At 40.3% G+C, this 25,650-nt stretch overlaps 1 protein-coding gene across 1 annotated transcript in view; it reads left to right on the forward strand.

The window, feature by feature from the left end:
* The first annotated feature begins 201 nt into the window (after nucleotides 1-201).
* GYPC (glycophorin C (Gerbich blood group)) overlaps nucleotides 202-25,650 on the forward strand; it is a 29,789-nt gene continuing 4,340 nt past the window's right edge. The window contains exon 1 of the mRNA XM_009961841.2: nucleotides 202-235. Coding sequence (XP_009960143.1) covers nucleotides 202-235 — 34 coding nt within the window. The remainder of the gene's footprint in view (nucleotides 236-25,650) is intronic.

A 25,650-nucleotide genomic window follows, 5' to 3' on the forward strand; every position in this document is an offset into this window, starting at 1 on the left:
GAGCTACACAGGCAAAAGAGAATGACACATGTGCTGTTTCCTTTTCCAGTTCTAAAGGGGTCAGGAGCCAGGCAAGGAGAGCCCGAACAAGAGCAGCATTTTCCTGGGCTCTTCCAGCTGTTCTGTTCAATCCTGCCGTCGGTTCTGAGCAGGGAAGAGAGACTGTCAACACAAATAAGGCACTTTTCAAAGGCGTAAATTATGAGTTACCAAAACAATGCGACATCTCAACCACGTGAGTACCATTATCCTCCCCCTCTTTACAGTAAGGGTGGATTTATCAGTCTGCCGCTTAAGGAAAAGGTTGTTTAATGCGCTTCATATGCAAAAAAAAAAAAAAAAAAAAAAAAGCCTGAGACTAATCCTGGAGAAAAAAAAGTTGTGATGAAACTGGTTTCCTTTTTTTATTCTTTCTGCTTGTGCACGCGTGTGTGTGTGAAGAATTGAAACGGGCTCTGCAAACTGGCTCCTGAATAGGACGAAGCAAAGTTAGTAACGCTTCCGCCTAAACCGTGGCTTAGAAAAAGTTTCAGTCGAATGTTTTTCCCTCCCCCCGCCTGCAGGAATGAAAATATAGAGCATTTCGAAAGTGTACTGACTCTTTTCTAAGATATTAATGGTGCTGCCCGACTTGTGTTTAGAGCTCAAGCTGTCTGTGTGTAATATGAGACGCAAGCCACAAACTGACATTCTATATTTAAAGCCACAATGCGTTTCTGCTCTTGAAAATTTAGAAACATGGTCTTAAGGACAAGCAAATTAGTTTCTCAGCAAGAGAGGGTACAGGAGGGCAAGTTCTCTGCTGGCGTAACTTGGCATATTTCAGTAAATTTGAACAGACAGAATTCGGCCCAAACAGTCAAGTGAGCACAGAGGCTCAGCTGCAGCATGGTAGTGTTCATTTTGGGATAGTATTAAAAAGAAAGCAGAGTGGAAGGGGGTGGATTCTAACTTGATAAGCTAAGAAAAGTCAATAGGGAAACTGAGGTTTTGGTGTTGCAATAGCTCCATATCTCTTTTATGGCTTTAGTATAATCTTTCCTGTTTTAATTCAAGACAGTAGTTTTGTATTATTTTTAATAAAAGAACTGCCAATAGCAGAATTGTTTATCATACTGTGGTATCAGTAACAAAGGCAGAAAGTACAGACGGCACTGCTGAGAACTGCCTGAGATTCAGGATTTGATCCAGAGGTTGCTGTAAGATTATTTCTTCTATATGGTTGAATATTTGTTCTGTATGGTTGTTGACACTGACAATATTTCCCAAGCTCTGAATGAGGCAGGCTGATCCAGCAGAAATGACACAGTGAGCAGCATCTCTGGAATCCCGACTAGCATTTTCTATTTACCCTTTAGTCCTTTTTGCAAGTTCTAACCAACAAGAAAGATCAGATCCTAGCTTTATATTATATTTTATTTTATTCAGCAGTTTAGAATATTATGTCTTGTTTTCTACTGTTTCTATTACAGCTTGCTTTCTGTTATTGATAGGAAACAAACATGCAGACTAATTCAGGATTCTGAGACTTTGTGTTTGGAAAAGCTTGAGTAAATTACTGCCATTGGTGCTCTCCAAGCATGTGCAGGAGGGTGGTCGTGACTCATTGAGGTGCATTTTGCTCATTGCACAAAACCAACAATGGTTCAGACCCAGTCTTGTATCTTTAGTGACAGACTTGGCCATGTGACAAGTCCAGGACCAGCTCTACAGTCCTGAATATATTACAAATCACTTCTCAGAGAGACTCACATTGTCAAGGACCCCACAGAAAGCCCTAGGGTGGGTCTGGATGAGGAGTTAGTACCCCATGGGGCCTTTTGTCTATTCATAGTGAGAAAAAGCTGATGCATCAAGTTCTCCCATTTTTTTCCAAAACCTAGGCAGGAATTCTCAGCTTGAATCATTTTAAGATCATATGATTGCCAGTGAAAATAAACGGCTTGCAATCTAGCCAGAAGAAGTATTATGACTAAAAAATAGTGACTATCTAACTGTCGATTCTTTAATCTGACTATCTATTCTTTACCTGCCCTTATAATTTCCCTCACTGATGCAGACAGGATGTTCCTATATTTTTCTTCAGTCTGTATTTGGTTTTGGTTTGTTTTTTTTTTTCAATTACATTGATCAAATTTACAGATTAAGAAAAAAATTAAATTAAAGGTAAGTCTGATAGTACTATATTCCTGTGTAATGCAAGTTTTGTGCATTGTTTATATAATGGTTGAGGTTTTGGGGGTTGCTCTTGGGGAAAACGTTCTTATTTCCTAGTAAAATTCCAGCAATTTTTGCAAGAAACAAGAAATTGAAAGATCAGTGTATTGACAGGCACTGCACAGCATGGACAGCAGATGTTTGCCAGAGAGGCAGAATAATTGGGAAAACAAATTTGCTTCATAACCACAGCGAAAATCTTTGAAATGGGTGTGGAAATGCATGAAGAATCAGCAAAAACCTTTTACTATAAAAAACATAATAATTCTTCACTGAGTACCTGCAGGTGAGACCACAGAGCAGCTGCCTACTGATGTAAACTGAACAGTGTTAAGTTACCTAATTGCTCATGTTCTTTGCTTATCTCCTTGTATTCGCTCGTGGCTGATAAGGAATTTTTATTCATTTTATAAATGCAGTATTATCCTGGTAATCCAGGTGGGAGCAGACTACTGTTTCAGATTTAAAATATTCACCTCTGTGAACTCTGCAAATGTATTCTGCCTCTATATGGGCATGCCACATCATCTAACCTTGGGCACTTCCCATGCCCAGCTCAGATATCCCATCGCTCTGAGTGGGCTCTGTATACACTCAACAGAGAGGCAAGGGAGTCAGCCCGCTGATGTTAGGCAGTGTGTGTATGTTTACTCCATCATTAATTGTTAATGGACATTTGTGTGTGGCTGGAATAAAATGGAAAACCTAAGTAAAGAAGTCTGCTACCAAAGCCAAAAAACGGAGTTGGGCTTGAATTTCATTGGCTGTCCTCTGAACATATCTCCAGTTTATTTTCTTCTTCTTCTGATATAAAAGGGTCCTAGCTTGACTGCTAGGAATGTGAACATTCTGATTCTTAAATGCATAATTTTCAAATGCATCGCCTTCTGGTGATGCATTTGCTTCCTCCCACCTCTGCTGCATTTGTTTCCTCCCACCTCTGCTCAGATGTACAGGCCGTAGCTGCCTGACTTATTACAAAATCTGAGGAATTCCACAGGTTCGGCAACCTCTGTTCAGACTGCAGCTATTGACCTCTTCCTTTTAGACTGCAGTGACCCAGTTCTGAGGCAATTGGACAGCTGAAACGAGGTGAAGGACCCACGTAAATAAACGTCACCAGGTCAAAGGTTCAGTCTGGGGAGGCAGTGATCTATGCAAAGCCATCTTTGAGGGTCAAGGGTGTTCATCCCCTTGGAGAAGGGCTCTGCACCTTACATGATTTAATCTGTACTCAGCATGCTGGGAATGTTTTATTTGGGGCCTCTTATACTCCAAATGCCAGCTTTCAAAGGAATGAGTGGTTAAGGAGAGCAGTTTGTGGAGGCTTCTCTTCCTCATCACCTACCAGCAGAAAAGGTCTTCTTTCTGGGTGGGTAGGGAAGCAGTGAGGTCTGTGCTATATAGGTTCAAAAGGAAACTGGGAGGTAAGCCTGGACCTCAGGTCATACCTCAGCTGCAGAGAGAGGAAGAGGGTCAGGAAGGCAGTGAAGCAAAGCAAGCCTTGTGAGCTGTATGCGTTCCATCTGCATTGCCAGCTGTAGTTCAGCAGTAGCCCAGGTGCAAGCCCTGCCCTGAATAGGGGGAGCAGACCCTGCTGCTGCCTCTGTCCTGCAAGCAGAAGGACTCGGCTCCATCATGCCCAGCTTCTCCACCTGCCACAATGACATCTAGGGCTTCTGGCAAAAACAGTGGGCTGTCCCCTCCAGAGAGGCTGAGAGCTTGGCAAAGGTGGCCCCCCATAAAGGCAAAGTGACAGCTATGAATGGTGAGTCTCATTCTGAGAACAGTCTTGTCCTATCGTTAACTAATTATGAGATATATTTTGGGGATGCAAACTGGTTCTTTAAATGTTCCTGGAGCAATACCACTTACCCTTTCCACAGGGCCTATGAAAAGCTGAAAATTATCCCCATAGACTTTTAATCATGTTATTCAACTGCCTTGGCAATAGATTTGATTTCATTGCCCTTAATCAACAGAAGCACTTGTCGGTGACAGTAACTAATAAACCAAAATGGAGGCTATTGATTATGAAAATTTTGGTCTTCACTAGTAAACTTGTGAGCATTTATAAGCAAGGAAACATACAGATTATAATAACCTCTCATTTTTAGCACAGAACTGTCAAAACGTATCCCACAAGCATTTATGTAAATTGAATGCCTCTGCTTGTATATTTGTCTCCTACTACTGTGTATATGAATTGGAAAATTTGGCTTTATACCCCAGGGCTCTATTTGACACCCTCATTGCCTGACATGTTGATGTGGAAGTCTGCAAATTGAAAGGCTCAGAATGCACCTGAAATTTCAGTAATTAACAGCAGAAATGTTGGCAAACTGCTAAGCTGGAGGGAATAGGGGGGATGTCCACCCAAACAAGAGTTTGCTTTTTTTAAAATACACAGTTCTCAGCATTTCTGGGCACTGCTTTTCACACACACACACACACACACACACAGGTGGGGAATAAAAAGGGGAAAAAAAAGCCAATGATTTACACAGTAGATGTTAAAGATTCAGGTTATGGCTAATTATATACTTAAGCCTATCAGTATTACAGAATCGTGCAGTGTCTGCATCTCATTGTTGTTACTGCTGCACCTTCCTTTCTAGACTCTTGTGGAATATACCCTGTACCCATCACTGTTCAAATGACTGAGTCCAATCAGCAAAGCCTTTTGTAAAACAGGCTTTAGGGACTGCATTCTCTAATGAAAGTCTGTTTGTGTGTCTGCTCTGTGGAGTGCCTGTCTCTATTGTTGGGGAGGGATTAGTATTCCTATAGCATAGAGAAATTCAAGCCAACAGAGGGATCTGATTGTGCTAAGTGCTGTACAGGCACCCCTTCTTCAAAACATCAGTAGACAACAGAGAGAGGACAGATTACAGGTAGGAGAGAAATTACTGCTTTCCAGGGGCAGTGCTGGAGAGGCAGCTGTTGGCTATGGGAAGGCATTTATAGCAGCCAGGATGTAGGAGTTAGTATTGATTGCAGCAGATCCACTGGGGCAACAGCTCTTTGCTTCCCACTCTCTAATTTTGTAATTCATGCTTAGGAAAAAGCGTAGCTCAGAAGTATTTTGGCAACTGGCCTATTTGTTTCCAACAGAAAGATCAGAAAACTTTTAAACATGACATTTGGCACTAGTAGGATCTTTGTTTACGTATTTTTTGCTTCACATCCAAGTCGTGATAGGAAACACATGAAAAACTGGGGGACATCCAGATGCCACAGTGGCAAGAATACCTGAACACCTTAGTTGGGCAAGTACTTGGACAGCAGACAGACTGTGTTTTACTTATTCCTGAAAGACTTAAGTTTCTAAGTCAAATGAATTTGACAGTATTACCCCAGTAATGAGCTGATGAAAAATTCACCAGCTGCTAAGCATTCTGAAAAACTACTTGGCGAATGAATAAATCTGGCACTTGGAGAAATCAGGTTTGGTTCACTAACAATTTATGAACACAAATGGAGAAAAGGACTGTCTTCTCTGGATAATTTATTTGTAACCCATAACTCAATGGCACCAAGTAACGATACTGCAATGTTGTAACAACAAGACATGCAGCTCATAATTTGCAGCTGAAATAAAATCTGTACTCCTCCATTTCTCCAGGAGTCAGCATGATGTGATTCACACCAGATTCCTATCTGTTCAATGTTAGCATGGAAATCAAATGCACTCTGTGGTATGCTGCTCACTTATTGCAGATCTACCTTGCACGTGTAGTTTCACCAATGAGACATCTGGCTAAGTGATTTTCCTCTTAATTAATCTTCTCATCTGCAAAGGAGGCCAGTTTCTCATATCTTCTTCTCTTCTGACATATGTTTCACCACAGGGTTCTTCCTGATGATGCAGAAAACTTCACTTAAAATCTCAACGGGTTAAACTTGTTCTACTGCATTGAAGTTTTAAAGTGGGTTTTTTTTTTCCTTCCCTCTCCCTCTCTTTTTCATCTTAGAAAAAAAATAAATTCAGTTATTTCACAAGAGTCTACCTCTTTCTTCTTCAGATAAGCCCTGAAATGGAGTTAAGCTCTTTATCAGTAAGTTGCAGGGGGGCTTTTGAACACACCCTGAGACAGCTCCATGTTATCATGAGTGATAAATGCCTATTTTACTGGGGACTGCATGTTTAAAATGTCTAGTTTTATGAGGCGGTTCACATTATAAAGCACATGTGTGACAAGGTCACAGGAATGTAGAATCAGACATCAAGTTTTTACATTTGTGTAGGTGTTTAGATTTGCAGAGACTATTTTAGTAACAACAAACCTAGAAAATGGATTTGAACTCTTTATATACATACATGTATACACACACAAAGTGTATGTATATATAATATACTGTATATCTGTGTGTATACATATACAAAGACATACATATATATGTACACCACCTTTTTCACTACTTATATGGCTGTTCACTAGCCAGGCTTCTGGGTATGGAGAGTTTTATTTCCCTGACCACATCTCTATTCACAGACCAATACCCACAAGCTCATGCTTCCCTTTTTACATAATAGATACCTTCAAAAGTTCCAGAAAAAATTACTATATTTTTGAAGGCTTAGCAGAAGCATGAATTCAGGAACAACAAAGAAAGCAAGAAGATGATCTGGGCTATCTATAAGAAGGTGGAAAACATGACAACATATTCATTTTATACAATACAGTGAAATGGCCTTATGCAAACTATCCTTTGCAGATGCCAGATTCAGGTGTCTCTCTGCTGACTGTATATACAGTCCAAGCCTAGCAGCTCACGAAGGTATAGACACTGAATGACTCCATCTTTTGAATTTAAACATCTACAGTATTTGCCTGAATCCATCTTGGAAACTATTACAGGACCCATGTCCACATAAGCAAATATCCAGAGACAAGCAATGATAATGACTTAAGAAACAAGGGGGAAGTAAATGTTCCATATGGATCAAGCTATTTAAAAGGGGAGAACCAGATTAGGAGAGGCCAAGTCTGCGCTATTCTTCAGGCTGCAAGTTTAAACATCAAGCAGGCAGGAGACTTGGTCAGGTTTGTGTTCCTCTAGTAGCTCATCTGTGCTGGAAGAATTTGGTAGTTGCATCTTCAGGACTGTTTTCTAGAAAAACGGATCATTTTAGCATATTCATGCTGAAATAAAAGTTATTCTTTAAAGCACAACTATCCTCCTTTGGAAGCAGAAAACTTACTCAAGAATCAATTTGATCATATTATGTAATTCTGTGTACGCCTCAAACACTTATGAGAAAATTAATTTATACTGGAGTAGCTTTCACAGAATTGTTACTCCAGGTTAACTTGATCCTTTTGTGTAGGCAAATTTGTTCTATGCACACAAGAAAAATAAGATTGTTTCTTTGAAAAAGCATTCTTACTAAGACAAAAGCAAGATGCTTCTCATGTGCTAATTGGATGTTTCAAAAATTTCAATCATTTAACAAGGGGTGAAAAAGCAGCTCTTGATGACCAACTTTATCTAAATCAAATAATCCTTAGTTAAACAAATAGCTCACAAATCACTTAAACACAGGTGATTAATGAGTTACGTGTATGAACAAGGATAGGGAAAAAATATTTCCAGTGGATTGTGAAGAGTTGCCATAAAAATGTAGTCATCCAATAATTCAAGAAACTTGTGCATGTTTTCAAAAATTCTGAAGTATGTTTAAAATGGCAATCTGGATTTCTATGTTTTATTCCTATCTTCTGGGATCTATATGGGTATATTGTTGAATTCTGCTTTAAAGGTTTTCTTAGCAAGTGTTAGGGCTAGAAATTGACCAATTTATTATGAAATTACATTTTCAGTAGAGTCTGTAATTTCTTGTGGCTTTAATAACCAGCACTTATAAGCCAGCAGAGGTTGTTCTTCTAACTATTGATGGTTCATTCAAGTGTCATGAGCACAGTCCCTGTCCTATCCAATACAGAGAGCAGAAAATTAAATTCTTGATGTACCTGTGATGCAAGGATGCTCTCAGAGAGCGGACCAGTCTCTATCATTACCTTTTTCTCATACCTTGCCTCTCAAGCTGCCTAGTTCAGATATCCTCTGCACCTCCTAATACTTCCTGTGTGTCCTTTTCTCAGCCCACAGGTAAGTGTTCATATCTCAACATAGGTGAGACACACAGGTCCCCATTGTTAAATGTCATTTCCTCCCTTCTTTCAAGGACCTTCCACAGTCCTGGCAGTGGGAAGGAAGAAAAGTACAGGCAAGGAAGACATAAATCTTGCCCTGTCATCCTCTGGGCTGAGGCCTTCTTTCCTTTGGGAGTCACCCCTTCTTCCATCTCCCTTCCTCATCTCCTCTCCATTGGTTTCTCTTTGCTCTCTTATCTTCATAACTTGCTACGAAACAACACCTCCCCCCTCCAGATCTTTCCTTTCATCACATAAGAATTTTTATTTACAACCTGGGACATGCTTTTTACATCCTGAATCACACAATTAGGAGAGTTTATTACTGTGTGGGTCTCTTGAATTTCCATAATTACATCAGTGGACTTTGATTTTTGGACTCTGTTGCATAGAAATCCAGTTTTCCCCTCACTGAAGTCATTGGGATTTTTTTAGTTTAAAGAAGCATACACTACCAGTTACTAATGGCTATTAAGCCCTTGGTGGAAATAGGGGGATGTACATAGGATTAGGCTGCAGCTCTGCAGAAAACCCTGCATAAGGTGTTGAGCAGAGCAGACCAGAAAACAAAACTGCCATTGAGAGCCATGATTCCATTCCAACTTCCCCTTAGCTTTGGAAAAAAGGGAAGTCATGGTTTTCTCACTCTTTTTCAAAACACACTCAGTGTGCTCTGCACACTCTGTTGCTGCTCCTATTACTCATCCCATCCCTGCTCCAGCCATGAAGAAGAGTGGAATGAATGGCTTCTGCTAACATCAACATGGGCAAGAACAGCACCAGGTCAGGGAGGAGAGAGGTGTTTTGTAGGTCCTTCTTGTTCAGGCTGTGTCTGTCTAATGGAAAGGGAACAATCCTTTTGAAATCTTGTTGATTGCCTTTGGCACTTTCCCATCTCCCACTGCGAGATGTCTTCTCCTGCATACCTAGAGCTCATCAATGATAAGTGTTAGGACCCTTGATTATTCTTTAAAAAACGAAAAATCACCTTCTATCTCACCTTTTGCAGAGCTGGATGGATCTGGTCCCTCCAAACACCTCTCCTATGCTGCTTACTTGCCCACCCACCTCACCATATCTCCCTAGTTTATGCTTCCTTCTTCTCAAGTCAATAATCCCACACCTTGACCTAAGAACACAGGTCTCATTTCTACTTGCTTGCCGTACAGGGAACAACTTGAAATTACTTTAAGTCCAAGCTGTTACCACAAAGGCAATGATGCATGGTGACTTTGTGTGGCAAGAGATGGAGAAGATGGTGTTGTACAGCCCCAGAAAGAATCTGGTTTGCTCACAGCCTGGGTTAGCCAAGTTCTTCCTCTGTTTCCATCTCTCTAGTCAATGTCACTTTCCTATTCATGATTAATAACAAGCTGTTACCATCTTTCCTCTCACATCCTTCCCATTCTTTCTTAATACATGTATCGTTTTTGCTTTACTTGGTCTGTAAATTCCTCTGGAGAGAAATCATCTCTCTTTCCATTTCCTTTCTAAACAAAAATCACGAAACAATTATTTGCAACTTCAGTGCTCATGATTAGGGGCACTGACCACATTCGCCTTCCCAAGTTACCTCATCAAGTTGCTCGTTCTGGGCAGAGATTTAGGCCTCCTGAAGTATAAAGATAAAATGCAAAAAACAACCTTAGGTATGACATCAACTGGCAAAGCATACCAAGTTGGAAGGACTTTAGGTTTTTCTCCTTGAAAATATTTTCCCCCTAAACATATTTATTTGTATTCTCTGAGATAGTCTCTATACTGCGGAGATCAAAGCAAGCTGGAAATCCAGCAGAGTTTTTATGTGCATTAAAGGTAGCGTGTTTCAAAGCCACATGCTTGAACATTTAAGCACCATAGAAGAAATGAAGTAGCGGGTGGTAATACATGTAAACATGATTGTTTAATCTTCATACTTTTCAACTTGTCAAAGCCTAACTGTGACACGTTTGACAAAGAGCAAAAATAAAGTATGCTGTGTGCACACACAGACCCACAGGAGAGCACAAAACCCAAGGACACCAGCCAGCTTTAGGTTTTCTCTTTCAGCTACATTCCTGATCTTGTAAGTCATTTATAGCAATAAGAATGTGGATTTACCAGATTTATGTGGAACCTGGCAAATTTGAGCATAGAGTGAGTGCTTCTTGGGAGATTTGAATACAGAAATGGAGTTCTTTGTGCACATTTTTTCACCAAGATAAAGAGTATAAAATGCCATCCACTACAGACTAGTGGCATTTTGTAAATGTCTGTGTACTGTGAACAGATACAACCAGTCTTTAATGTTCCTCACTTAGCAACTGAAATATTTTCAGGTGGTTTCAGAGAGTTGAAGTGAGACAAAATTAGACTATTTTTCTTTTTATTACTGCTAAAGAAACGAGAACACAGAAACAAGAATTGTCCACCAGATCTAACCCCTTTCCTACCATAACTTTTGGTGCATGTTTTCTGATCAGCTCTAGCTGCAAACAGAAAGCTTCATCACCTGAGGTCCTGGCATGTAGACAAATAGTTGACCATTTCTGTCTCCTTCACATTTCTGCAGAGCTTCTCAGGAAATGCCTTACTCACTGCAAGTTATCATTGCGTTGCCAGAGTCAGTGGTGTTGAGATACTTGTACCTTGGAACTTGAGATTGTTTATACTGATTTCATTGGAATTAGATCAGAATTTGCTGACTTTAGATCTTCAGTTTTTAATATTACTCTGCTTCAAATTCCTTGATTTAGCTCACGGCAGCCTCAGCTACTATCACCACAGATTTTAATGAAAGCAAAGTGATTTATCAGTGGTAACTAGTGTTATTGTAGGAACTGCTATTGAAGGCAGGGGGTAGTGGGCAGCAAATAAAGACAAACCAATCCTGTATTCTCCCAAAGAAGAATACTTCCTGCTGATTCAAGGTTCTTGCACATTAAGAAAAGATGTCTATGGCTCCTGAGCTCATTCTCCCTGTGGATTAATGGTCCATAAGGGAGCCCTTGTTCCAAGGAGTAAATCACCCCTCCCACTTTTGGCAGGCAGGAATGCGACTGGCGAGATAAATGCTTTTGCATTTCTCTGAACTTTGCTGCTACTCCTCTGTAAAAGATTTCTCCTTCTGGAATCCATTAAAATCTGTGAATTTCGGACAAAGACTCTTCTTCCTCCTCCCACATTCTGTGTGAGATGCTTAATCTCTGCATCCTGGGGACATAAGCATTTATGAGCTGGAAACAGAACATGAGCCAAGCCCTTCTCCTCTTGGGGTACCTCCTCTGATTTCCTTTGCTTGCAATGAATGAAACCTTTCATTTCAACAGCATCTGACTTGTGTCAGAAGGTTCATCACTGAGTGGAGTAACAATGGGGTAGAAGAGACAGAGGAAACTGTTAAAAATGTGTCATTGTTAAATAAGTAAGGATCAGCTTTAAACACAGGGGGAGAAAGCAAGGGGAGGTACAACTGCATGACACTGTTTTTAAGATAAAATGCAGCCTGGACTTTTTCCTCCTACTCCTCTCCATGACTTGCATTTCCTTTAAGGAAAAGGTCATGCCTTCTCTCCTGGGCTGCTACAAGCCTTCCCCAGGCAGGAAGCGTATCCTGTGTCCTGTTTTCTCCAGAGGCCAGGAGTGGAGCAGATGGGAGCATGACTTCCATGTTGCTGCTTCCACTGTGCTGTTTTTAAGTGACCTGAGTACCAAATCACTGGGTAAATCTCCCTCCCTTTCAAACGCAGTGCAGCCTAGCCCTAGGACATTGCAGTGCCTGTCAGCTGCCGGAGGCGGCCAGAGGGGGAAATACAAGCTACTCCCTTCGGAGGTCTGGATGCCTATTTTTGTCAGATATGAAACTGCAGCAGTCATTGGGAGGAGGGGAGCACATGTCCTGTAATTAAAGATTGTGTCTGTGATTCATTGCAGAGGACAGGGTTATATTCCTCATTGAATGAGGAAAATAAGCTTGGAAATTGGAACATCTGGCACATGCCATTTTCTACCTAAATTATTTCCTTCACAGCTCACACCTGAGAAAAGGCTCTCAAACCCTAAGGGGTCAACCCTTGCACACAGCAAGGTACAGGACTTGTGGGTGGTTGAAGGAGGTCTGCCAGGGAGATACTGATAAATGTGGGTGTCCAGCTTTGCAACCGATTTTATTTGCCACTGTATGGCACATTAAGGTAATAGCTTACTGTCTATGGGCATGAACATCCATGTCCCTAAGAGGATAATTCTCCCCACAGTGAACATAATCCTTGGAGAGGGATCCTCATTGCTAATCCTGTAGAAAGGAATGCAAAATCAGTCCCTTGACAGGCACAAAGCCATAGCATGCCAGCTGTGGCTGAGGGCCAGACTCCCAGGGCAGAGATTTGTCTTTCCCATTCCCCATCCTTGCTGGGATATTTCCAATCCATCTTCTAGCTAATGGGATTTGGTACTGATTTGTCCCACCCTTTGTTTCACTGCCATTGCACAACAAAGTGATGTTGTGGCATCACCAGAGCTGTCTGTGTGTTCCCCTTGGTCCTCACCAGCTGGCTGTTAAGTTATACCAGTATTAAGAAAAAGTGACATTCTTTCCCAGGGACACTGGCACCTCTGCTACAGTATCCATGACAAGTGATTGCCAACGTAGGTTTGATCCTGATGGTGCTGGGTGCTCTTTCCTAACCAGGACTTAAATGGGTTTTCAGCTCTGCCCATGAAAATGCTATAGTGAGCACGGAGCTGATGGTCCATCTTCCCCGTTAGAGCCAGTAGCAGATGCTTAATGGAGAGTTAAAGTACAGGGCAACCATCTAGGGATCTGAGGCACAGGAAATTCTTGAGCTAGAGTTAGTATTTCAGTATTTAAAGAGTTGCCTTGGGGTATAAAAGCTTTTGCATTTACCAGAGTTTTTCATATGAAATGCTTTAATCTTCTGCTCACATCCAGGCTCAGCGCTTGGCAGGGCTGAGTCTTACCTCCCCCTCTTCCCTCTCCTTCAATGAGCTCTTTTAACTTGTAGTTGAAGGAACTCAACCTTGGGAGCTCAGCGTTACTGAAGGCACAGCTCATGTCAGGGAGCAAGGCCCTCCTCTGTCTTTTCCCCCCGGGTAATCAGAGTGCCTCCAGAAGCCAGGCAGAAATGCATGTGGCCATGACCTTACCCTTTTGTCCCCTCTAACAGCCAGCTGTGCAGCAGGAGCCAGTCCCAGCGACGATAAAGGCTGTTGCCTGAAGCTATCCATGCAACCCAGCACAGCGCAAGCTGCCGACATGCCCAGCCCCTGTCTGGGAGTGCAAGTTAGGTTAGGAAAAGTCTCTGCCAGTCCTTCTTCCCTCCTCATTCAGCAGAGCTCTACTTGTCAGACAAGTGGAAGGCTTTAAGGAAGTAAAGCCAGACTGCTGTGTATGTCCCTTCTTCATAAAGCATGTGCATTTCCTAGGGAACACTTCCTGTTGACTGTCTCCCAAAGGGATTGCCAAGAGTAAAGAAGCTAGAAAGACAAGCCTTAGAGCTTCTGCTTGTGTGTTTAAGTCTCATGGGGGTAGTAGGGGCATGGGGAAAGACTACCACATCTCATAAAAGTAGCTTAATAGATTTAGAAACACAGGCATTCAGCTCTTGTGTAAGAAGGAATTAAATTTGACAGACAGGTCCTGTAAAACTATAGGCTGTTTTGTCCACTTCTTTCAGTTTTCTATCCCATCTGTGCCAATGGCACCAAAAAATGCTAAAGGGAAATGGGCTTTACTCCTCTCAGACTCATAACAGATACATACTTGTGTCTAAGCCTTGCCCTTACATAAAGTACAGCAGAGCTCCCCCTGAAATAAATTGCAGCTCACACATATCTAAGGGTGGAACTTGGCTCTTAAACAAAGTTTAATGGGAGACTGCTCTGGCTGAACTCTACTTATGACTTCATATTTTCCAGAGCTGTGCTATTGCTGTTGGTTTATTCATTTTTCTTTTTCTTTTTCTTTTTTTTTTTTTTTTTTTTTTTTTTTAATTCTCTTTCTGCTAATAGATGTTTCAGTGGGATAAATTGATCTTACGATACTGTTCCAAAGCAGACTTCTCTGGAGGCAATGGTAAATAGTTTGGGTATGTTATGAAAGGACTTTGATAAATTTACAGGCCGTCTCATAACTGCTTGAGAAAGCAGATTTTTGCAGCCTGTTAGGCAGCATCAATTGGTGGATTAAACGGGGAAGCTGGAAAACAGAGAGGATTGACAGAGGCTATTTATGATGACCTTGACAATGAATCCTTGGTTCTATCATGTTTCTAATATTTGTAAAATAGAGTTTTTAAAAGCTTTCACTATTGGCCCAACTGAGCAATTGGAATGTGTTACCAACTTCAAAGGGAACAGAAGCGGTTTAACAGAGAGAGCTTTTGCAAATCCCACCTTGTATGTATACCACTTGGTATTGCACTTGGTGTGTTGGAATGGTGCCCTGCTTTCATACAAGTGTAAATGGGACAGCAGTGACTGCTGCTGCCTGGCTGCAGATCCTTATTGCTGCTGACTCAGCTGTGGAAGAGCCGCATCCCTCCAGGCAATGTGGGATGTACAGAGTAACAGCTCTGCCCCAGGGTCCCTATTTTGACAGCTGAGAGAGGGCCCTTACTTCTTAGCACATTCCAATATATTCTTACAGATGGAATACCGAGGCCAACTTTTTCCACGGCCTTCTAGAGCTACTGTATTTCAAAGAAGTTGCTTGGCTATGAAAACTGGATTTTTCTGTTCTGTTCAGAGCAACCTAGCAAGAAAATCTCCAGCTTTATCCAGCTGGTTTTCTCCTTATGGTTCTCTTTTGGGGCACTTGTTTTTTCTCAGTGCAGATTTATAATGTATTTCACCTGCCCAAAAGAGCATTCCTGCTTTTCGCCCTCTCTGCCTGCACCTAGGAAACCCCTCCATGTTAATAGATCGGTGGACAGTCAGACCACATGGCAGCTTGGATCAGTTTGTCAGTAAATATCCCGCCTCTTTCCTTTTGGTGGGTTGGTTTTCTGCTTGATCAGCATGAAAGGAAAAGAGTTAGGAACAAGAATGCCCTTTTTTGCAAGAATGTAGCAGCCAGCTCAAATCACAACAATTCACTCTCAGCTTTCCTGCATGTATATTTCATACATTTAAGAAAGGAGCAGCCCAAAGGCTTTACAGTAAGTAAAAAATATGTTGATCAGAGGAGTGCCATAGCAGCATTTGCTGCTATTGAAAAGTACTAGACCATATTTCTCTCCTTAATGACACACATTAATCCTGCATAGAAATTGCCAGGACTCTCCAAGCTGAATCTGGCCTTAAAGGTTTAAAATATAGTCCAAACTATAAAAATCTAGCATACTGACCAAAAAAGGAGCTGAAAAAATTCAGCAATATCCTGTTGGTTTTTCCTTTGCTGTTTAAACCACTAAGGACATCATCTACAAGCTTTGAAATGATCACAAAAACATGGCATTTTTTAAATTAGTGACCAAAATACGATTATTATCCAAGTACCCACTGCTACTTCTGTTTTCATTCCAGTTTCCTAATGAAATGGGTCTTATGTGTTCCTGCTGTCTATCTGTCTGTTTATTCATCTGTTCATCCATCTGTGACTTCCCATCAAGAACTTTTAGATCCACTGACCAGTTTCAAACAGATTTGAAAGAGAAGCAGAAGCCTCAGAAATTATCATTCTCCAAGTTGTGTAAAAGTCAACGTTTGTCTACAGAGAGCCATTCAAGTGAACAGTAACCCAAAAAGGACTCTTATTAGGAGACTAAAGTAAATTGACTTCTTTTCTATGTAGGAATGTAGTAGCATCAAATTTTGGCACAATAAGATTGCTTCCATAAACATGACTGCAACTTAACAGGCAAAAGCAGAGTGTAAGACACTATTTAAGCACCTGAAGGAGAGATCTAGCCCTTCTGACCAGTGCATGTTGGAAGATCTGAAAAAAAGGCTCTCACTACCTTCTAGAAAGGCTAAGCCCTCAGCACAGGCTTTGGAAAGGGATACTTAAGCAATGCTAACAGTAATGGTTGGGATTTATTTTCCCTGATTATAGACTCCAGAAAGCTAGTCTTCTAATCCAAGCTAGTCTTCTAGGTTTGCTGCTTGGTTGATGGGAAGAGAAATTCCCATCCCCTAGGATTCACCACAGCTCTGTTGGAGCTGAATGGATCTCCTTGCAAGAAGGCATGTCAGAATAGAATAGAATAGAATAGAATAGAATAGAATAGAATAGAATAGAATAGAATAGAATAGAATAGAATAGAATAGAATAGAAACAGAACAGTTCCAGTTGGAAGGGACCTACAACAATTATCTAGGCCAACTGCCAACTAGTAACATAGAATAGTTTTGGTTGGAAGGGACCTTAAAGATCATCTAGTTCCAACCCCACTCCCATGGGCAGGGACACCTTCCACTACATCAGGTTGCTCCAAGTTTTGTCCTCTCTGCAGCACCTGTGGACACAGTTTAGAGCACATAGACTCCTTTCCAGTAGTCAAAAATCTTGCCAGGCTGGTTATTAGCTCTCCACCTACATGGTACTTGCCGTTCATGTTTCATTAGGAGAGAAGAACACTGGTAATGAGTTTTTAATGAATCTCACATTCACTCACACAATATAAGTCCCACGCTGAAAAACATTCTGTATATGGCTTCAATGAAGGTTTTTTTCATGCTCAGCTCTGTTAATGAGTTCAATATGCTATTTGTCAAACAATGCCAGACAACTGTCCAAAAATAATAGACAAGCAAGACTTTTTTCTCCCCCCCCCCCTCCTTTTTAACAATTATTGCACAATCTGTCTAGAATTGCTCAGATTAATGATAGACGGTAAAGAAGTTTTGCTAAAATTGCTCAACTCAATTCAGACAGCTTGGACTGATATGTAAATGGTTTTCAGATAATAAAATGGGCTTTGTCTTTTTAAATGGAGCAAAAGAAATCTGCATATTCATTGCAGAATCCTTGGAAAATGAGAAATGTTGTTGCCCCAAGCTACTATTTGCCTTGCAAGTTTCTAAGGTGCTTCAATATGTTTTATTTTCTTTGTTTAATATGCTCAATATTTAAAGCATTTGGAAGATTGTTTCCACTACAGATATCTCCATTAATAATATTAACCTCGTCAGCGCTCCAGGAAAGATCTCTGTGTCCCTGAAGAGCATATGCTAAACATCCTGACATTTCCACTTGCAATGCTTAGTAGACAGTGCCTTAGGCAAGCACTGGTGTATGAGTTGCATGTAGCTGAATACAATTCATATCAAATAAGCTAGGGGACGGAGCACAGAGCGCTCCAGTTTCCAAGAATTGTCACCTGTCGGACTGCTTTGCTCCAAAACATTGGTGGTGGGAATGAGACATAAAGGAAGAAACCTGCCCAAGTTGGGAAAATGTGTACACTTTTCTAAGGATAGTAGCCTGGCACTACGTTCTTTGAATTGTCAGAATATCTTTGTGCATAATTGCAGGCTTTTACCAGGTTGCAGGCGCTTTCTAGATGACATCACCTGTAATTTAAGCACAAGGTCAAGCTTTTTCATCTCAAAATGAGAAACAGACATTTGTGAGCCTTAATAGAATAATGGCCATGTTTCTTTCCTTGAATGTCATTAAAACATTAAAAGTTTTCTGCCAGCAACAGAACCAGTGAAATGCTCCTGCTTTTGGATGTATGCCTCTGCCCCTATATCCCTCCCTCAGCATATACTGGCTCCCTTCCACAGCAGCTCCCCATGGCAAGGTGAAGCACCTTGCTGCAGCTCCTCTGGACCTATGTGCATAACGACTAGAAAGCACGTGGTGACTGCAGAACTGGCTGCTGATGAACAGAGCTTAAAATTGCTGAGTCCTCACTGCCTTTCCTTCACTGCTGGATTTCTCTAGTCTCCCTTTTCTCTCCAGCCTACAGTTTTCATGAAAACTGAGGCGAAGTGCTTATCTTTGCCTGCTCTTCCTTCAAAAAGAACCAGTTGGAGTTGAATAATGGAGTCAAAACTTGTAAATGTTACAAGGACAGTCAGGCACACAGCAGGAACAGAGAAAATCAGTGCAAAAATGTTGCCAAATGTATTCGATGGAAATATTTCAAATACTGACAAACAGTTCAGTCTGTCTTAATTAGGGGGACTAATTTTAACTAATGTTTGACTTGAATAGTGCCACATCCATAAGAAGGATATGTTTCAAATATAAACTAAAACTTAATCTTAAGAAGTTATTAAAGACATAAAATCAAGCACGGCAACATTAAGAAACACCAAGATCACCTTATCCTCTGATGACATGGTCAAAAGGCCTGAGTGTAAGGACTGAGGCTGGTAGACCTGTTAGGTACAAATTAAAAGCACATCTTGGTAAATAATTACAAGCAGTTTAGCAGTTAAATTGTCTTACTGCATCATATAACCATTTACACAAGGGGTTAGGAAGGAATTATCATGTCGTCCAAGACTTCTTGGCCTCTGACTTTGCACTGAAAGGTTCTGGCTCAAATTTTTATGCTTATGTTTCTAACATGCAAAGTTTAAGTCAGTGAGGTGTGCCTCTTTCATGCACTATTTTCTCAAGAATTACAAGTTTAGTATCTGTTAGAGGTTGCCAGCCATGTCCATAGTCAGCTCTTTTTATTACCTATGACCATTTGCAATATTTGCAATGGTTAATCAATGAAGCCAGCAACTCCTTTTCATTCAGCTTTGATCTCAGTGAATAAACAAACAGCTGTTTTGTTCCCATTTTGATTCAGCAAAAAATGACTAGAGCTTGAAAATGTTGAATTTGGAAGAAAGTCAGGCAGAAATTATTTGGCAGATTCACTGGATATTTAGTGTTTGTTTCAAAGCCTTCCCGATTAAAAAGCCCTCAAAAGGAGAACCGAGTTCTAATGAAGAGGGGGGAGGTAGGAGGAGGAGGGATACATGCAGAAAAACATGGATTGATTCATACTCCATTTGTCACTCCTCCTTTAATGAAGCAATACCAGGTCAATTTATCTTCCTCAGCAAGATGTTGTAGACTTGGAGCATGTGCCGGCTTTGATGGTTGTGGAGGAAAAACATAAATGATGGCCTGCTTACATTAACATACTTCCATGGAAAAGTAAGGAATTTTTTGCAGTGATATGACTATAAACACGAGGCAGACAAAACAGGGCACAACTTGCAACTTGCCACATGTAGCATTTTTTGAAGAACATGAGACCTTCTTCCAGGTCCACTCACTTCATGCACCCTTTGTATGATAAGAAGGCAGTGTTCGCCCTTCAGACATCAAGCAGCTTTCCCGTAGGAGCACAGCAAAGACCAGCCACTATACATGAGCAGCAAGACTACCACTGAGCGGACCTTGGTGGCTTGCCGCATCACATCTCTAAAGACAAGATTTCTGCTGCATCCTTTTGTGAGCTTCATTGTCTGCTTGCTAAAGAGATCCAGTGCCAAGGAGACAGTTCCTTTTTTTAACTTCTCCTCTGCTCTGGGTTTCTTCTGCTGACCCTGAAACTTTCTCATCCTTCCTGATGCTATAGGAAGACAGATCCACCTGAATTTCTCTGTCGATTTTCTACTGTATATATACGTCGCAATACATGGGATACATTAAATAACTGTTACCAGAGGGGACAGCTCTCTCTCAAGTACCGTGCTGTATGGGAGCTTTAAGGATGAAACATTTATAGTACTTCTAAGGAGGGATTGCCATTTTAATGCTCTTACTGGATGCAATTCACTTAATTGCCATCAGAATCAGTGGTTGGTATTCAGCCACCCTGAGCTAAGGAACTAAAGTATTTTAATGTGTGTCTCTAGTAAGTGCAAATAAAATAAATAAATAAATAAATAAATAAAAGAGTATGTGGTTCGAACTGAAAGGGGAAGGGTGGGGGGTGTCAGTTCTTTTGGGGGATAAACAAAAAAATATTATTTAACTAAAAAACTCTGCATTTTTTTTAGATTATGTAACCCTTTAAAACACAATTTCCTTCTCTTTTTCAATTTTATTTAAATCTTTTTATTCAAAAATATAGAATATCTGTTCAGTTTTAAAAGATCCTTACTATTTTTCACCTAAAATAATTTCCCAAATTTCATGAACATTTTCTCCTTGTCTTTCTTATCATTAAGGGATAATTATGATTATCTTTTGACAAGTGCTTTTTAGTGTATCTCTCCATCTCTGATTTTCCCCAAGACCCCAGTGCAATTCAGCTTCACAAAACAAGGAGAAACTGTGCAACTGAAGCCATTACTTCCTCAAACATTGAAAAACATATTTTCTCTTACTTGCTTTAAAACATTCTAGGATAGTACAAAAATATTTTGCTGACACTGTATACAGAATCAAATGAGAACTGCTAAAATTATGTGGCAATCCTAATCTAATTAAACTAATTTGATAATGCCTTTTTAACCTTACTATATTACAAAGTGTGAAAAGTCTTGAACAGACATTTATTTTAATTGAATGAGACTGGATTTTGTCTTCTCAGAATTAATGACAAAGTACTTGCTAGCTAGCATAGCAAGAGGATTGGGTCCAGTGCATTTTAATTTTGTAGATATTTTTAATTGCATGGTTTACCTTACATTTGGAGCCCAGTCCATTTACCTATCCAAAAGATCATGTGGTTGTTGGTTTTGTATGTCACATTATTGTCCTTATAATAATTTAGTATATAAATGGAAGCCAAATTATTCTGTCTCTTTTCCAGATTGACAGATGAGAAACTATTCTTTAATTTTGAAAGAACAGCCTTGATGTGTTTCATTATCTAATGGGAGACGGTGATGGCTTTTTCAGCAGAGTGTCAAACTGATGGGCTCAGACTGATGACCCTTCGGGATAAGAGATGCCAACTCTGGCAGGGCATTACACACTTACTGGCAAATATTAAAATAGGTAATGACATTTTTTTTGTAATCCGGAAAGGCCTCAGTGTGCAATGCATCTGATATTGTAACACAGGCCAGAGAGCAGCTTGAGCAATTAACATATTTTTAACATGAAGTTTGCAGAAGTTGGTTCAACTCGTTTTCACACGAGCAGCTGCAGTGAACCAGTTCTAACTATAGCTTGTAAATTAAATCGGTGTGCTAAGGTTAATAGATTAATGATTTTCTCATGAATGTAATGTGTTGGCAAGGCACAAACATAAACCAAAGGGCAAGGAGGACACACCACAGTTGCATAAACAATGGAGATGTTAAGACTTCATTAGTTCTTCCATACTAAATGTGTGGTAAGAAACATCTTGCATCAGTGATGACAATAGGGACACATTAAGACCTGCTTTTACAGTCAAGAGAAATGATAACTGTAGAAGTGCATACAAAGGACAAAAACAGCCCCTGGGAAAGTAACTATAATAAATATATTTTTATATACATAATATTAAAAAAATAAAAAATTTAGTAAGGGTTTTAAACAAATGCAAAAGCTTCCTGGTAGACTCTGTATATTCCTTAATACTTTCAGAAGTTTATAATGTTTTACTGAGCCCAATAAAATACCTTAATACCAACCCAAAAATAGACAGTAATTTACTAGACTGAGTATTACTGAGTAAACCGTATTTTATTAGTCTCCAGTTATACTTAAAGCTCTCTTTCAAATGTATGAATATATGAAAGAACAATTAATACAGAGGCAAAATCCTGCTCTGAATTCCATTTATATCTGGCCGGAATCATGAACCGGATGTTATTTGGTTTGCACATCTCCCTTGTTTACTGGAAGTGCACAGATAGATAGTACTAATATTTAAGACAAAACCATTAAATATTTAGTAATTGAATTCTAAAGACATATTTCAGCCTACAGACTGCTTACACACCACTTCCTGCAACAAAATGGTCAATATTTTGCAAATCACGTTCATGGATGTACCAAGATAAGATTGAGTTGTTCCTCACCTGGAAAAGTCGCACTAGCGGCAGTGTTTTTCATACGGTGATTAGGTGAGCTGATTAAAGATGAAATCTTACAGTGCATTTCCTAGTCTGTACACCTAGGAAAGCCCTAAGAAGGAAATGTCTGCCCTAAGGAGCTCAGCTCATCATTCACAGGGATTGACTGACTTTGAAGCAGCTCTTATGCAATGAACAGGCACATCAAGAGAGAAAATGGGTTGCCCAAGAAAGCACTTAGAGATCCACTTGAGCGTAAGTTAGCAAGCCAAGGCTTCATCTGAGATTGTAACCACAAACAGGCAGCGATGGAGCATCATGATACGAGATGGCTTAAGTTGCTGAGAATCAAAAGCACAAGCTTGTGGGCAGGAAAATCCTGAAAGGCAGGAGCAGGAGCAGTGCTGTCTGACTGGTGTTGAGTAGCTTTGAAAATTGTGTTGCAAAAGCTGCTTATCACATAGATATCTGTATACTCAGCTTGACTCATTACTCCAAAATAGCAGTATCACCCACAGCTGAAAGGAAATAGTAACAACATGAGCTGTAATCTTGGGCCTTTCCTTCTATATTCAACACTACTTAGCAGTAAGCCCTTGTCAACCTTTAGTTTGGATCTTTATCTTAGGAAATGAGAGAGACACTGAGAAGTTTGGAGTAAGCTCTATGTTATCCCATCAAATTTCCCTTGTGGACTACACAGTAGAATTTGGTAGATCACACCAGTAGATGAGATCTATCCTGTTGGATAATTCTCATGCATTCATATCAAATATGCCAAATGGGGATCCCCTTGCAGGTACAGTTTTCCTTTCATGCCTTTTCCATGTGTAACTCCATAACAAGTAAACATGTAGGTACCTAAATTGCTAACTACAGTGCTGACTGCGAAACCACTAAGGGTGCAAGTACCGAATTTTTTATGGAAACTCCTTTAGCAGATCAAAACAGTGCCTGAAAAATCAGAAAGCTTGGACCTCTCTGCAAATTTATGCCATGCGTCACTGACAGTAGCCACAGAAGCAGATTAAAGTATTGTTTTCTGCAAGTAGCAGGATCTAAAAATGGTGCTTTCTATGCTGGATGGGAGTAAGTATTTTGGGAATGAGTATGCCCCTTTCCATCATGGTGTAAGTTGAATGGCTTGACAGTTTGGACATCTTAACATGGTTGTGTTTCTAAAGTAGCTCACTGATATCTTGCATCTTTATCAGGATTCTCATAATACTTTGTGTTTTCCTGTTTCCTGGTGTCACAAAATCATGCCAAAACCTCAGCATTCATCTACAAAGTGCATTTTATCTTTGGTGTGGTAGAGAAAAGCTGGCAAGTAAGACTTGAACGAAGCTCATGTATAAAAGAAAGGGCAAATAAAAGAAGTTTTAAATTATTTTAAAGGCAGTGTCATAATTTTTGAGCAGGAAGTGACTTATGGCTTTTAGTAGCTCAGATTTGTAATTTAAGGAACAAAAGAAAGCATTACAACTGCCAGGAGAGGTGCACAGCAAAACATGGAGAGTGTTGAACCTCAAACAAACATTTTCACTGCTGGGGTTGCCTCCTTTAAATAAGTGCTCCTCAGTCAAAATGGAATGGGATCAGTTTAAACTAGAAAAAAATATCAAAATCAATAAAAGTCAAGTTTTACTGGAAAATCACACCTGGAGGAGATGGTTTAACAAATTTACTGCCAAATTTAGCAGGAAAAACTCATCACTGGCTACATTAATATAAAAGCTAATTGTATTGGATTTTCACCTTTGAAGCACATAGCCAAAGATCTGCTTGTAGTATTTCAGTCAGGAATATTCCTGAGGCTTTCAGAGGCTGCTGCCTTCTCAGCATGATTTGATTGATGAGAATGACACAGGTAGCAGTTGTCGTTCTATTGCAAAATTCCTTAACTGTACATTTATGGGCAGAATCAGAATTTGATGAATTTCAGGTCATGGCACAAAAGCATTTCTTTCCCTTCATTCTGGCTTTTAGAAACACACCTTCCAACAACAGGCAGTTTGATTTGTATGTTCTATTCTTGATTTAGCCAACTCATTCTGATGGCCAGAGATTTTATGAAAAACAAGCTTTCCCACAATCTTTTGATTTCTGCATGTCATGGTAACCAGTGGCACTAAATAACAACAGTGTCTAAACATTTTCGGAACCAGATAGTAGCTACGGACAAAGGCCGATATCACAGTGAGAGGAAGTTTTGCAAGGACAATTTAGGAGCAGATTGAACAAAGACACCCTTGAAACAAAGGAAAATAACCAAAACAGGTGCAACAGTAGTTATTGAAACACAGAACTCTGAATGCTCTGCATGCGAAGAAAAGCAGAACAAAGAAGATACAAGGCCAAAGCCTACAGCCATTCCTCAGCTAAAAATTCCTCCAGGAAGTTGGATATCTTTTCTGCCTCAGAAAGTGAAGATTCAGTCCTACAGTAATGCAGTGTATTTCTCATATAGACTTGAGTTTATGTTTATAGAGACCATGCAAGGGTTCCTGGCCAAGCAAGGATTCCCATCTGGATAGTGGCTGTTATCTCACCCCTGCTCTGGGAAGACGGCCTCATTTCACGAGCACACACCTTGCGTTTTCTTCGGTCATGTTTCATGAAGGGAGATACTGCTTGATTCTTGAATGACATTGATACCTTCCCCATCTGCCCAGCAATATTGTGATATTGCCATGAATCACATAGCTCGTTTTGGACAAAGTGACATTTCAGAGACAGCGAGACAGGCGTTGAGGGTCTCTCTCTCCCCGTCATAAACATTGCTCCAAACTGATCCAGGGAGCAGACCCTGGAAAATTCTTGTCAGTGGTGGTAGCTGCAATGTCCTGGCACCCCGGAATGCAGCAAAAGGCCGTCTGGGAGGACAGCAAGCCCGTTCCATATTCAAAAGTTAACACACAAAGGAGAAGTCAGCTGTTCATTCTTGCAGTAAAACGGAACCGTGGTGAGTGAAGCCACATCATGGTGTTAGCTGGTTGCTGAACAGCACAGCATCATCAGCTTAACAGATCAGTGCTGACTACACCATAGCTCAAGATGGGTCCAGCATTCTTCTGAAAACTTAGAAAGTACAGTATGGAAATGAAAACTTTTCTGCAAAGTGGTGGTACTGTAATCCATTATCAAAAAGCACTGTGATGGCAAGTACTACAGATAAGGCACCTGCTTGTTATCAGAATCTGAGAGTCACCTGGGAATGACAAGAAAGAGCAGAGAGTTACTCGCATACTTTTTTATAATTAAAGGGATAATGATTTGATCTGGAATTAATGTTTGGAAGCAAGCTGTGTGGCTAGGGAAGCACAGAATTCACACCTTCAAGTATTTGATTGCTGTAAAGGAGCCT

Source organism: Leptosomus discolor, chromosome 5 (genome assembly GCF_034619465.1).
Source record: "Leptosomus discolor isolate bLepDis1 chromosome 5, bLepDis1.hap2, whole genome shotgun sequence".
Lineage (NCBI taxonomy): Eukaryota > Metazoa > Chordata > Aves > Leptosomiformes > Leptosomidae > Leptosomus > Leptosomus discolor.